The sequence below is a fragment of the Bos javanicus genome, chromosome 13 (genome assembly GCF_032452875.1).
Source record: "Bos javanicus breed banteng chromosome 13, ARS-OSU_banteng_1.0, whole genome shotgun sequence".
Lineage (NCBI taxonomy): Eukaryota > Metazoa > Chordata > Mammalia > Artiodactyla > Bovidae > Bos > Bos javanicus.
Window position 1 is genome coordinate 76,057,535 of NC_083880.1, and position 14,033 is coordinate 76,071,567.

The 14,033-nt window shown below is 38.0% G+C and overlaps 1 protein-coding gene across 11 annotated transcripts in view; it reads left to right on the forward strand.

Annotated features, from left to right (window-relative positions):
* NCOA3 (nuclear receptor coactivator 3) overlaps window positions 1–14,033 on the forward strand; it is a 122,498-nt gene that overhangs the window by 85,839 nt on the left and 22,626 nt on the right. For 10 of the 11 annotated variants that reach the window (XM_061437868.1, XM_061437870.1, XM_061437871.1 and 7 more), the window contains 10 exons: window positions 5,089–5,193; window positions 5,985–6,157; window positions 6,641–6,741; window positions 7,945–8,119; window positions 8,544–8,732; window positions 8,865–8,966; window positions 9,463–9,603; window positions 10,638–10,785; window positions 11,735–12,126; window positions 12,290–13,158. In XM_061437868.1, coding sequence (XP_061293852.1) covers window positions 5,108–5,193; window positions 5,985–6,157; window positions 6,641–6,741; window positions 7,945–8,119; window positions 8,544–8,732; window positions 8,865–8,966; window positions 9,463–9,603; window positions 10,638–10,785; window positions 11,735–12,126; window positions 12,290–13,158 — 2,376 coding nt within the window. In that variant the 5' untranslated portion in view covers window positions 5,089–5,107. Of the gene's footprint in view, window positions 1–5,088; window positions 5,194–5,984; window positions 6,158–6,640; window positions 6,742–7,944; window positions 8,120–8,543; window positions 8,733–8,864; window positions 8,967–9,462; window positions 9,604–10,637; window positions 10,786–11,734; window positions 12,127–12,289; window positions 13,159–14,033 lie in introns of those variants that run through there. The other variant, XM_061437875.1, reaches the window with a different exon arrangement.

Here is a 14,033-nt window from a genome sequence, read left to right on the forward strand (position 1 = left end):
GGTCTAGATTTAGTGTGCATATGCCATGAAAAGAATAACTTACAAAGCTAGACAATATAGCCCCCCAGATAAATATAGTTTGAGTTTGGCTCCACCAGTGAGAAGTAGACAACAGGCCTGGCAAGTAAAACAAATGCTTTTTATAGTTTTTTGTGCTCATAAATAAGATTAATGCCAAATAAATAGGAAACTGTGCCTGAAGAGTTCGTTGTAGTCATCTGTTTTTAGGAATTACTGTATTATTGAATATGTGGAAACTTGTTTTTTGGGACTGAAATACTTCTGTTATTTCTCATGTTGAACATTTTCTTTAGTCGGGTGACATTTAAAGATACATTTATTCTACTTTGATTTTTTTGTTATACAGTATTTTGTCATTCAGACTTGTGTATCATGTGGTCTTTTAGGCATTGTATAGTGAAGGTAGTACCAAGGTTTATCTCTATCTAAGTAAGAGCTAGAAAAAAAAAAATCCGTCAATCCTGTTTCTAAAAAATGAAATTTGAAAATTATTTTATATCTTAAATAGTTATACCTTCGTGTTTGAATAAACACCAGTACTGTGGTTTCAGATTAGAATTGTGCACCAGTACATTTTTGGATAATTATCTCTGTTACTAGAGATCATGGGACTCTGTGAAAGAGTAAACTCAGTAACATGTAGACTGGAGTCATAATGCACGTTATAGCTTGCTGTTCTGTTAGATCAAGAGAAGGAGAGCCACGTGTGTATTTGGACATAGTGTCAGTTCCTCAGTCGTGTCTGACTCTTCACAACCCCCATGGGCAGGCTCCTCTGTCCATGGAATTCTTCAAGCAAGAGTACTGGAGTGGGTTGCAGTTTGCTTCTCCAGGGTATTTTCCTGACCCAGGGATCAAACCCTGTTCTCCTGCATTGCAGGCAGATTCCTTACTGTCTGAGCCACCAGGGAAGCCCATATTTGGATATAGTTAGACATATTTAGGTTTCTTTTATATGTACATAAACATTGTCTTTACATGAATGACATGTGCACCTGTCTAGTTTACATGATAATTGTGATTACTGATTTCTTTCATACTAAGATTTTCAACATTCAGAAAACAAAGATCAATGGCATCTGGTTCCATCACTTCATAGGAAATAGATGGGGAAACAGTGAAAACAGTGTCAGACTTTATTTTTTTGGGCTCCAAAATCACTGCAGATGGTGACTGCAGCCATGAAATTAAAAGACGCTTACTCCTTGGAAGGAAAGTTATGACCAACCTAGATAGCATATTCAAAAGCAGAGACATTACTTTGCCAACAAAGGTCCGTCTAGTCAAGGCTATGGTTTTTCCAGTGGTCATGTATGGATGTGAGAGTTGGACTGTGAAGAAAGCTGAGCACCGAAGAATTGATGCTTTTGAACTGTGGTGTTGGAGAAGACTCTTGAGAGTCCCTTGGACTGCAAGGAGATCCAACCAGTCCATTCTGAAGGAGATCAGCCCTGGGATTTCTTTGGAAAGAATGATGCTAAAGCTGAAACTCCAGTACTTTGGCCACCTGATGTGAAGAGTTGACTCATTGGAAAAGACTGATGCTGGGAGGGATTGGGGGCAAGAGGAGAAGGGGATGACAGAGGATGAGATGGCTGGATGGTATCACTGATTTGATGGACGTGAGTCTGAGTGAACTCTGGAGTTGGTGATGGACTGGGGTGGGAGTCCTGGCATGCTGTGATTCATGGGGTCGCAAAGAGTCGGACACGACTGAGCGACTGAACTGAACTGACTGAAGATTTTCATGGTTTTGATTCTCTACTGATATAATTACTGTCTCTAAAAATTCATTTTGGTGACATCCTGTATCAGCCCAACAAGTAACAATTTAGAAAGTTTAATCTTTAAACTTTTTTGTAGATCAGAATGGAGGAAAATCTAAAATACGACTGCAGGGGTTGAATGTTCCATTTACTCAGTACTTTTTGAGGCATACTTATTGATCACCTGTTATATGCTAGACACCTTAAGCTCTACTGGAGATCCAGCTTATGTGTAACAGCAAAGTTAAGGAAATAGTACAAAGAATATAGAATAAATTATGTCTTTCAAGTTAAAGAAATGCTGTTATTCACAAAGAGTTTGTTAGAGGATTCAGCTTGTGTTTAACATCAAAGTAAAGAAATAATATCTAAAATTTGGAGTATACATTTTTAAATTATATTTTTAAAATAAATGCTATTATTCACTGGATGGTTGGCCGCACAATTTAAAAATAACCTGTGAATGAAACAAAAATATAAAGATAATTGTATTGAGACATAGCTAGTTATTCTATTTCTGTTCATTAAGGAATCACTTTTTAAATATGAAGATTGGAAGTCAAAGCTGAACATGCATTTAACTTTATTTGTAAATAATTTTAAACTTAAAGTTGTAGGGAAAAGAATAGTACAAAGAGTTAAACAATTTTTGCCCAGCTGAGATTCAACCAGTGTCAGCAATTTGCTAGCCTCCTTTCTAGTCTCTTCTTCCCCCTCTTCCCCCCTCTTCTCCTATTCCTTTCTCTCTCACTCACTCACTCATAAGTATGTAAACCCTCCCTCCAACCATTGGAGGGTCCTTTATGTACATAATGGCCTTTTTGTCCTAAATACTAAGAATAGGGATAGTTTCTTAAATAACCACAGTATAGAAATCAACTTCAGTAAATTTAACATTGGTAAAATACTGTATCTGTTGTCCATATTCTAAATTGTCAATAGATCTAATAATGTTGTTTATAGCATTTTCCCTGTCTAGAGCACAGAATTCAATATAGGATCAAATATTGGATTTAATTATTGTTTCTCTTTAGCTTTCTTTAATCTAGAATACTTAAAGACTTTGTCTTTTATGACATTGTCATTTTTGAAGAATATAGTATTGTGGCATTGTGGAATCTGGTTACCCTGTAAAATCATAACATTGGACCATTATGTAAGTTCTTGTCTCTCCTTTATTTTAACTTATGCTGTGAGGAAAAAAACACCAAGTTCTTGAAACATAACAGCTATTCAGCCATTACTTTTTTTTAACCAAAATTATTGGTAGAATAAATTTTGCTAGTGTTTAATTCATACCTAGGATATCTGTAAAGATGATAATGTAATCTAAAACTCTGATTTTGTTTTTTCTGAAGCTGAATATTTTAAGTTTCTTGTGTGAAATTTTGCTTCTCTGTTGATTTGTCTCTCTTCCTGGCAGGATTGTGCCACCTAGTGGAAGCTTATGTCCTTCTGTGTAGGTCTCAAACTGTGGATAGAACGCAAGATGTGTTTTAACAAATTAAGAAAAAGCAGTTTGGCGTGTTTAAGCTTCTCTGTTGACTTGGAATTCTTTATAACAGCGTCTTCATAAACAAGAATTTAGGACAAATAAATTTCTTGTTGAGGGAAGGCTCACTTCAGTTCAGTTCAGTCGCTCAGTCGTGTCTGACTCTGTGACCCCATGAACCGCAGCACGCCAGGCCTCCCTGTCCATCACCTACTGCCGGAGTTTACCCAAACTCATGTCCAGTGAGTCGGTGATGCCATCTAACCATCTCATCCACTGTCGTCCCCTTCTCCTCCTGCCTTTAGTATTTCCCAACATCAGGCTCTTTTCAAATGAATCAGCTCTTTGCATCAGGTGGCCAAAATGTTGGAGTTTCAGCTTCAACATCAGTCCTTCCAGTGAACAACCAGGACTGATTTCCTTTAGGATGGACTGGCTAGATCTCCTTGCAGTCCAAGGGACTCTCAAGAGTCTTCTCCAACACCACAGTTCAAAAGCATTAATTCTTCTGAGCTCAGCTTTCTTTATGTCCAACTCTCACTCCATACATGACTATTGGACTCCATACATGACTATATACATAGCCTTGACTAGAAGGACCTTTGTTGACAAAGTGATGTCTCTGCTTTTTAATATGCTGTCTAGATTGCTCATAACTTTCCTTCCAAGGAGTAAGCATCTTTTAATTTCATGGCTGCAGTCACCATCTGCAGTGATTTTGAAGCGCAGAAAAATAAAGTCTGCCACTGTTTCCACTGTTCCCCCATCTATTTCCCATGAAGTGATGGGACTGGATACCATTATCTTAGTTTTCTGAATATTGAGTTTTAAGCCAACTTTTTCACTCTCCTCTTTCACTTTCATCAAGAGGCTCTTTAGTTCTTCTTCCCTTTCTGCCATAAGGGTGGTGTCATATGCATATCTGATGTTGCTGATATTTCTCCCAGAAATCTTGATTCCAGCTTGTGCTTCATCCAGCCCAGTGTTTCTCATAGTGTACTCTGCATATAAGTTACATGTGCTAAAATTGTGAGTTACTGAGTATTTCTTTTTCCAAGAAGAAATACCCTTATTTTTTAGAAATACCTATTTTTTAAGGTATTTTAGAAATACCTTATTTTTAAAAATACATTGTTTTTATCAATGCAACTTTAATCAAGGCATATTTCCTTTCCACCAGTTAATATCAAAATAGTTGTTGCTCTGTGGATCTTGTGAAAATCCTCCCACCTGGATTTTTCTTGTTGTACATCTGCTTTGTAAGCAGAATGTTTTGGAACTTACATATTATTTACAGAGTCTCAGCTTATTTTGAAGTAGCGGAAGAAAAACACAGTGGATGATGAATACTAAAGAAATGGTCTACAGGAAAAAAAAAACTACTTTGAAAATAACTTGAAAATAATTTTTATCATTCAAAGACTTTTTACCAATTGGCTAGATAAGATCTTATTTGTATATAAGTATAATTTAGTATTTTATCAATTGGAGAGTTGACAGTCTCTTTTTATTAGATAATGAAAAAGATGCCTTGTTCTTTGTGAGATATTCAGTATACACGTTACTTGGTCTTGAGAAACACTTGTTCCAGGGTTGGACATTCTAATTAGTGGAGTATAAACTCTTGAGGTCTTCAGAACAGGTGTGTACTATAAAGAATATTGAGTCTTATCCAGCCATTTAAGGAAAAGTCCTGAATTACAAATTGCAGCCATTCAAGCATATTATGCCTTTATTAGAGTCATGGCTATTTTACATGATATCTTATACAAAATAATAAGATATTTTTATCTTACTATTCTCTCTTAGTTGCTAATGTATATTCACGATGAGTGGGTTAGGAGAAAACGCCTTGGATCCACTGGCCCCTGATTCACGAAAACGCAAGTTGCCATGTGATCCTCCAGGGCAAGGGTAAGCAATTTATTTCCTGATGCTTCACCAAGATCACCTCCCCTTGCCTTTATTTGTTTGGTTTGAAGATAACATTTCAGCTTTCTGTTATTTGCTTTCTCTGGTTAGATTTTTATTGTTTATTTGTTTAAGTATATACTAACTGTGATACTGTAAGAAGCATTTCTCAATGGAGGATGTAGGAGTTACAAATAGATAAGATTATTATAAGCAAGATAAGATTATTACAAGTTAGAATCTTTAGTATCCTTTAAGAACATGTTATAAATTGATATTTTGGCATTTGTGAGGTTTTATCATTCTTTTCCTGAGTGAAGTTAGAAGTTTAAAAAATAGAAATGAAATACTACATTTTATGCAGTGATGCTTCATAGCTTTTGTAGTATTTGCCAAGGTCAGTATCACTTAGATTTCACTGTCAGGGTTGCAAAATAAAAAACAATCTTATCATCAATATAATTCATGAGACCTTATTATTAATAAGTAGTTATTGCTGTTTAATTATTTGTTAATTTTACTGTCTCTTTGTGGTAAAGACTATCCCCATTTTCCAGATGATGAAATGAAGCTAACTGACTAAGGCCACCAGGCTAACAACAGGTGGACTTGAGTTTAGGTTTGCACAGATTTCAACTGTATTATACTAGGTCTCCAAGACATTGTTTTGGGAGTCTCTGTGGGCTGAATTTACTTTGCTAGTATATGGATGTAATGGTATTGTGTAGGTACTGATTCTGCTCACAGCTCGATTGTGACTGATATATTTATGGCGTTTTCCCCCCATTTCCCAGCCTTGCCTGCAGTGGTGAAAAGTGGAGACGGGAGCAGGAGAGTAAATATATTGAAGAATTGGCTGAACTAATATCTGCTAATCTTAGTGATATTGACAATTTCAATGTCAAACCAGATAAATGTGCAATTTTAAAGGAAACAGTAAGACAGATACGTCAAATAAAAGAGCAAGGTAATACAAAGTAAGAGAACACTCAAGTCTTTTAGCAGGAACTTGTTAACTGGGTTCACATTTGTCTTTTGCTCCGTTGTTGCTTAGATGGGAACTGCTGTTCCTTGAGGGCTAGTAGCCTCTGTGGGGCTCCATAGTTAGATTAGTTTGACCAGTGGACCAGTTGTGCTCCTTAGGACATAGTCACCAGAATTGGAAGGAGGCCAGGGCTGCTCACCCTGTTATTTGTTAGTTCCCTTTCAGGAAGCAGTGAAATAGTGCTTTTAGTAGGGAAAGAAAATCTAGAGTATCTTCTGCGCTCCTGGGTAACTCAGAAGTTTAATTTTAACCTTTAGAAATTGTAGCATCGTTTTCTTATCAGAAAGCACTGTTTATGTGCGCATGTACACCTGTGTGCCTCTTTGTTCTGGGAACAGTTTGAAGGTGCATTGAGACTGCAACTGATCCATATGCTATTTGTAGTACTGCCTTATGTCTTTTCAGGAAAAGCTATTACCAGTGATGATGATGTTCAGAAAGCTGATGTATCTTCCACAGGACAAGGAGTTATTGATAAAGACTCCTTAGGACCACTCTTACTTCAGGCAAGTATAAGGTTTTAGTTCTAAAGTAAGCGGTGTTGAATTAAAAAAAAAAAAGATAAAATTTTGGGTATGAGAGCAAAAAGAAAATGTTTCTTCTCATAAGATAGAACTCAGTATTCTGAATATGATTATAAAATGCTCTTATGTTTAAAATATATGTAACTCATGAGGTCCTATGTACCCCTCTCACCCCCTCACCCCATGCATTTGGGCATATTTTTTTTTATTGACTCAGACTTTTTGGGTGCATTTTCCCATAATTGATAGAATGGCACTATAATTTCATATTTTGGAGGAATTTTTAAGACTTTAGATATTTTTTGTAAGTAGTTGTCTTTAATAAATCTAGTTAACCTGTACTCTACAGAAGGTTTCTCTTCTGTACTTTACAGGTTTCTCTTACTTTAAGTGATGGCTAGAAGCCCTTTGTTAAAGCTCACTTATCAGATAATTTTGTTGCAGTTGGTTTGTTCCAACTACTTTTTAGTGGATCAGTTCAGTTCCTCTTTGTAAATTCTCACTACAAAGTGCTCTAGTTCCTATAGCTTGATTTGATACCAGATGGAAAGGGGGGAAGCATTCAGGGTGATTTTTTTTTTTTTTTTTAAATTTTTAAAAACTCCTTTGAAGAAGTAATTCTTCAAAAATTAGATTATAAATTAATTCAAATTTCATCTTTACTGTCATCTTTTCAAATCATCTATATTTTTCCTAGAACCCTTTTGATGTTGCTAATGTTAATAGACATGATGGCTGATAGTCATTAAATCAACAGTTTTTTTCAAATTCTGTTTAGTACTAAGGCTGCCCTAACAAAATGCCACAGGCTGAGTGGCTTAAACAATAGAAATTTATTTTTTACAGTTCTGGAGGCTGGAAGTCCAAGATCAAGGTGTTGGCAGTCTTGGTTTCTCCTGAGACCTGTCTCCTTGACTTGTAGATGGCTGCCTTCTCCTTGTGTCTTCACGTGGCCTTTTCTCTCTGTGTGTGCATTTCTGGTGTCTGTCTCTCTTCTCGTAAGAACACTAGTCCTGTTGGATTAGAGCCCTACTCTTATGACCTCACTTAACTTTAATTACCTCCTAAAAGGCCCTATCTCCAGATAGAGTCACATTGAGCTTTAGGGCTTCAACATACCAATTGTGGTTGGGGGTGGGATACAGTTCAGTCTGTAATAGCCAGTGTTAACATACCCCACTTCAGGCATTGGACGGCTTCCTATTTGTGGTGAATCGTGAAGGAAACATTGTATTTGTGTCAGAAAATGTTACCCAGTACCTACAATATAAGCAAGAAGACCTGGTTAATACAAGTGTCTACAATATATTGCATGAAGAAGATAGAAAGGATTTTCTTAAAAACTTACCAAAATCTACAGGTAAGTTTTTAAAGTATATTTTCCAAGTAAGTTAAAAAATTTTTTTTTCTTAATTATTTCTTAGAAAATTGAATATACTTTTGAAAGTCAAGTGATGACTATATAGAACAGGGAAAGCTATAAATAACAAAATTTTCAAATATGAATTTAAAATTTGGTATACATTTCATGGGTCTAAGATATACAGTGAGTTACAAAATATGTGAGGTACCTGTTGAATTTGAAATTGAAGTTATTCCAGTGTTTTATATATTGTCGCTTTGAACTGTGTTGTACTGTGGAAGATGTATAATGAGAAAATATATACAGCTTAAATTCTTTTTTTCTTATTGGCAAATAGTTCATTTATAGCTTAAATTCTTGGTAATAGTCATGGACTGAATTGCTAGCCTTTACAAAACTCCTTTCTATTTGTTTCCTAAAGTTAATGGAGTTACCTGGACAAATGAGACCCAGAGACAAAAAAGCCATACATTTAACTGCCGTATGTTGATGAAAATACCACATGACATTCTGGAAGACATAAACACCAGTCCCGAAATGCGCCAGAGATACGAGACGATGCAGTGCTTTGCCCTGTCCCAGCCGCGGGCTATGATGGAGGAAGGGGAAGGTGAGAGCCATCACTTGCCCATGATGTTTTATCAAGCAATAGCAGCCACACTTGTTTAATTCTTCCTAGTGAATTCCACATTCTTACTTGCCTATTGAATAGACGCATCAAAGGTTAACTTTTCTGTTGTAGACTTGCAGTCCTGTATGATCTGTGTGGCACGCCGCATTACCACTGGAGAAAGAGCATTTCCATCAAGTCCTGAGAGCTTTATCACTAGACACGATCTTTCAGGTAGAAACTGTGCATGTGTGTACATTTGTTCATTTTGGGAAGTTTTATAAGTTAACTTTTTACAGCCTGTTCTGTCTTTTAAGTGCCCACGCCCACTGTCATGAATACTTTGCATGGATTATTTCTGATGTTTGTTACACAACCCTGAAGGAGACTCACTTAAACCGTAGGCATTTGAGTTGGGTGTGTTTGACACTTCAAATCCCTCAAATAAACCCAACAACAAAAAAAGGTAGAGGTACCTGGCTTTCTCTTCAAATTGCATTTCAAATCAGAAGCCAGTATTTCTTTTCTGTAACTTCAAACTCATTTTTTATAAACACTTTTCACAAATGTGGGTAATTTAATGAGAATTACTGGGAGTAATTCTTGACCTGATCATGAATTTTTAATTTTGGCCTGCCCTTTTGCCTATGAGAGTAAAGAATGAAAGCCATTGTAGTTAAATAAGGCACAGTGATGAAATTAAACACAGTGGCAATTTTATGTTTAATAGGGAAAGTTATTACTATAGACACCAATTCACTGAGATCCTCCATGAGACCTGGCTTTGAAGACATAATCCGAAGGTGTATCCAGAGATTTTTTAGTCTTAATGATGGGCAGTCATGGTCCCAGAAACGTCACTATCAAGAAGGTAAGGAATTTGGAGGTTGATTCTTGATCTCATTTGTCATCACGTTTGGGTGCTGTCAGCTCAGTTCAGTTCAGTCGCTCAGTGGTGTCTGACTCTTTGCAACCCCATGAATCACAGCACGCCAGACTTCCCTGTCCATCACCAACTCCCGGAGTTCACTCAGACTCAGTACATCGAGTCAGTGATGCCATCCAGCCATCTCATCCTCTGTCGTCCCCTTCTCCTCCTGCCCCCAATCCCTCCCAGCATCAGAGTCTTTTCCAATGAGTCAACTCTTTGCATCAGGTGGCCAAAGTACTGGAGTTTCAGCTTTAGCATCATTCTTTCCAAAGAAATCCCAGGGCTGATCTCCTTCAGAATGGACTGGTTGGATCTCCTTGCAGTCCAAGAGACTCTCAAGAGTCTTCTCCAACACCACAGTTCAAAAGCATCAATTCTTCAATGCTCAGCTTTCTTCACAGTCCAACTCTCACATCCATACATGACCACTGGAAAAACCATAGCCTTGACTAGACAGACCTTTGTTGGCAAAGTAATGTCTCTGCTTTTGAATATGCTATCTAGGTTGGTCATAACTTTCCTTCCAAGGAGTAAGCGTCTTTTAATTTCATGGCTGCAGTCACCATCTGCAGTGATTTTGGAGCCCAGAAAAATAAAGTCTGACACTGTTTCCACTGTTTTGCCATCTATTTCCCATGAAGTGATGGGACCAGATGCCATGATCTTCATTTTCTGAATGTTGAGTTTTAAACCAACTTTTTCACTCTCCTCTTTCACCTTCATCAAGAGGCTATAGAGCCTTAAATATATATATATATATACAGACACATATGTGACAGTAGTTGTTTTCGTCTGTGTCGGGGAGGAAAATGATTGTTGAACATTGTTATTTTAGCCTGTTCCTAATTTTGGTGAGATTCAGTCTTTTGCTGGATTTTGAGGATGTTGGACTTGCATATTTACTTTCTTTTTTCCCCTGTATGTGTTTGTTTTGCCAATTGTATTTGCAACTAATAGGATATTTTCCCCAACAGCTTATATCCATGGCCATGCAGAAACCCCGCTGTATCGATTCTCTTTGGCTGATGGCACTATAGTGACTGCGCAAACAAAAAGCAAACTATTCCGAAATCCTGTAACAAATGACCGTCATGGCTTTGTCTCAACACACTTTCTTCAGAGGTAATGGTTGGTTACTGTGAGTTCTCATATTAAATGCATCAGTATTCTCAAGATGCTTTATTGTTAATGTAAAAAGGGAGAAAAATTAATGTGGAAAAATAGACAGGTTGTTGGGTTTGCTCAAGTGCACTTAGATTCCTGTCGTATGGTGTTTGTTTTTTTAAGGTTACATTTCTATGTGAGAGTGAGAATTTGTTCATCAAACAATTCCTGGGAAAGCTGGAGGATAGGAAGGCTAATGGGTAAAAGAATACATAAAATCTGACTATCTGTGTTACTTTTCATTTCTAATGATACATTACTTTTAAGAATGGAATTTAAAATTTGGAGGTAGACTTCAAGAAGAAATGGTTACTGTTGCTGTTGCTAACAGTAAATGAGCAACACATGAAGGAGCAGGATATTCACCCATAAATTATCTCGAGTAATTTGTAGGCACCTCCAGGTTAACCCCTCAGTATAGGGGAATTGCATAGGGAAAAGCCCCACCGAGATTCCAGCTAATGAAACTTTGGGTCCTTTATGGTGCTCTCATGGTGTCACTCATTAGATTCTGTGGCTTATTAAAATGTATGTTATTAGATTAATGACTGATCAATATTTAAATTGTTATGGTCACTAGGTATTGGAATGATGCTCAAGAAGTTAAGTTTCTGGGACTTTTCATCCTTTTTTTTTTTTTTTAATCAGACTCAGGCTTTTAACACATGCCTGTAATTAAAAATTTTAAACTTACTTGGCTGTTTAGGGCCTTCGTTGTGGCTTGTGGGCTCAGTAGTTGCTGTGTACAGGCTTGGTAGCCCAGTGCCATGGGGGCTCTTAGTTCCCCAACCACAGGTTGAACTGGCTTCCCCTGCGCTGGAAGGCAGATTCTTCATCATTGGTCCACCAGGGGTGTCCCCATGCCTGTAAGTTTTTAGTAGAACTCTGATGTTCTGTTTCTTTGCAGGGAACAGAATGGGTATAGACCAAACCCGAATCCTGTTGGACAAGGCATTAGGCCTCCAGCAGCTGGATGCAACAATTCAGTAGGCGGCATGAGTATGTCACCAAATCCAGGCTTACAGATGCTGAGCAGCAGGACTTACGGCTTAACTGATCCTGGCACTGCGGGGCAGATGAGTGGAGCCAGGTATGGGGCTTCCGGTAGCATAGCCTCCATGAACCCCGGGCCAGGCATGCAGTCACCATCTTCCTACCAGAACAGTACCTACGGTCTCAACATGAGTAGCCCTCCACACGGGAGCCCTGGTCTCGGCTCCAGCCAGCAGAATATCATGATTTCTCCTCGTAATCGAGGGAGTCCAAAGATGGCCTCACACCAGTTTTCTCCTGTTGCAGGTATTTGTGTTGCATTTTGTTTTATTTTTTAGTAATTCTTTTCTTTCCATACCACTGTAATTCTTGTTAATTTATTTTAAAATAGAAACTTTGAACTGGTAAGTGGTGTTTTTTACAGCATATGATAGTTTATTTCTTTTCCTGATTTTTTTTCCAAATCCAGGCGTGCACTCTCCCATGGGATCTTCTGGCAATACCGTGAGTCACAGCTTTTCTAGCAGCTCTCTGAGTGCCCTTCAAGCTATCAGTGAGGGCGTGGGGACTTCTCTTTTATCTACACTGTCTTCGCCAGGTCCCAAATTGGATAATTCCCCTAATATGAATATAACTCAACCAAGTAAAGTGAACAGTCAGGATTCCAAGAGTCCCCTAGGCTTGTATTGCGACCAGAATCCAGTGGAGAGTTCAATGTGTCAGTCAAATAGCAGAGATCACATTAACGACAAAGAAAGTAAGGAGAGCGGTGTGGAAGGGTCTGAGAATCAGCGGGCTCCTCTGGAAAGCAAGGGTCACAAAAAGTTGCTGCAGTTACTCACCTGTTCTTCTGATGACCGGGGTCATTCCTCCTTGACCAACTCCCCCCTGGACTCAAGTTGTAAAGACTCTTCCATTAGTGTCACCAGCCCCTCTGGGGTCTCCTCTTCCACCTCCGGAGGTGTATCCTCCACATCCAACATGCATGGGTCACTGCTGCAAGAGAAGCACCGGATTTTGCACAAGTTGCTCCAGAATGGAAATTCACCAGCAGAAGTAGCCAAGATTACCGCTGAAGCCACTGGGAAGGACACCAGCAGTACGACGTCTTGTGTAGAAGGAAACGTCAAGCAGGAGCAACTCAGTCCTAAGAAAAAGGAAAGTAATGCTCTGCTTAGGTATCTGCTGGACAGGGACGATCCTAGTGACACACTTGCCAAAGAGCTCCAGCCCAAAGTGGAAGGCGTGGACAGTAAGATGAGTCAGTGCAGCAGCTCCGCCATTCCGAGCTCGAGTCAAGAGAAAGATGCTAAAATTAAGACAGAAACAAATGAAGAGGTAACTTGTCTTCTGCATATTCCAGCTTGATCCTTATATTTCATCTTTTCTGTGTTTTAAAGGGTTATACACAAATTCTTACTTTGTTTTTTAGGTTTATTTAATGGAGATTAATCTGGAACTGTCATTTTTTTGGTAACTCTTCTGAGCATCAGTAAAGTATATTATGTAATTTAGAAATATCAGATGTGTACGCTTTCAAATGTGACTTCACCTCATTAGCAGCCAATTTGAAATTTTTCATGAAGGTTTTTGTTGGAATGAGCACATTAGGTCATTAAGTGTATAGAAGAAATGGGAAAAAACCTTCTGAATTAAGGAAGATAATTTTGATTTTTACCTAAAGTCAAGTTTCATGTACATGATCACATTCTGTACAAACATTTCCCGGACACTGTGTAACGTCTCTGGGAGACACTAATATGCACCTGAGAAAATTAAAGTCTTGGAGAAGTTCTACTGTTAGGATGTCTGTTTAATTTTTTTGTGTTTCCCAAATGTACTGATCAAAAACCCTTTTTAAAGCATAGCTATGAATTTGTTGAACGTCAGCTTGTCTTTATTATTAATCGTATGTGTTTTCAGAAGTATGTGTAGAGGCAGACGTTGCTGTCAGCTCATGATTCTGACTAATGTTTGCTGGAAAATATCCTTCAGTTTGAGAATTAAATATCTAGAGTAAATTTAAAAGTGCCCCTTTGGAAGCATTTCCAAACCTATCGATTTATCTCAGGATTTGAATCTGTGTTTGACTTTTAAGGTGGAAATGTAGGGATAGTCATAATCAGCCAGCCTCTACGCTGGGCATTACCGTTTAGGATAACTATTGTATTTCACTTGTTCCTGTTTCGTTTCTTCTGATGAATATGTTTATA